Raw genomic sequence first — 896 nt, 5'->3', positions numbered from 1 at the left:
CCTCAGTAATTACAAATGGTAGGCGCTCTCAGTATTTTCAGCTGTCAAGAGGCAAGTGTAATCCATGGGGGGCATAGAGTATCTCTGTACGCAGATGATTTATTAATGTATGTATCAGACCCTGTTTCAAGTGCCCCCCATGTGATTCATGCCTTGAGGAGATTTGGTGCTTTTTCTGGGTACAAACTGAATTTTAGTAAAAGTGAATGTTACCCTGTTAATGACCTGGCTCTTCAAATACAAGACAATGCTCTACCGTTCAGAATGTCTAGGAATGGCTTTAGATATTTGGGCATTAACATTACAAGGGACATGCAGACACCAGGAAGAACCAGAACCAGCTCTCAGAGGACTGTGGGGCTCAGGTGGGAGGATCGACGTACCTTGCTGTGGTATTTGCCCCGCCCCCTGTAGGTGTCGTCCTGCATCAGACTGGACAGGATGTCCTGCAGCTTCATGTCTGACAGGCTGAAACACAACAAGACCCGCCCCCCCACAGTCAGAACCAGGTGGACCTGCAGAAACAGAGTGATTGGCTGTCAGTCAACAGACCTGATGTTGTGATTGGCCAGCTCGTTGATGAAGCCGGTCTCAGCAGGGGTGAGGAAGATTAGGCTGCTTCCTTTTCCTCCGATACGAGCCGTGCGACCGACGCGGTGAACGTACTCTGCCGCCGCCGTCGGAGGAGTGTACTGAAAACACACAAACACAGAATCCCTCACTCTGATTGGCTGTACAGTGTCCAATCACAAGCCAGAACAAACGTAAGACATCTGTGTGAAGGAGCAGCTGTAACTACCTGAACAATCCAGGTGACCTGAGGAAGGTCGAGTCCTCTGGCTGCGACATCCTGAAACACACAGTAATTATATTATATATATTATAAATACAGTAAT

At 48.2% G+C, this 896-nt stretch overlaps 1 protein-coding gene across 1 annotated transcript; it reads right to left on the bottom strand.

The window, feature by feature from the left end:
* Positions 1-308: 308 nt before the first annotated feature.
* On the bottom strand, positions 309-850 carry LOC118338617 (probable ATP-dependent RNA helicase DDX31; the record flags this gene model as incomplete). Its single annotated transcript, XM_035675893.1, has 3 exons — positions 309-468; positions 553-692; positions 800-850. Coding segments are annotated over 3 exons (315 nt in total), but the record flags the coding sequence as incomplete, so codon positions are not given.
* Positions 851-896: the final 46 nt, after the last annotated feature.

This window comes from Morone saxatilis, unplaced genomic scaffold (assembly GCF_004916995.1).
Source record: "Morone saxatilis isolate NCDOM2014 unplaced genomic scaffold, NCSU_SB_2.0 Contig488, whole genome shotgun sequence".
In the NCBI taxonomy this organism is placed as follows: Eukaryota; Metazoa; Chordata; class Actinopteri; family Moronidae; genus Morone; species Morone saxatilis.
The sequence above is the reverse complement of the archived record's forward strand: the minus strand, read 5'-3'. Positions and strand labels throughout refer to the sequence as shown.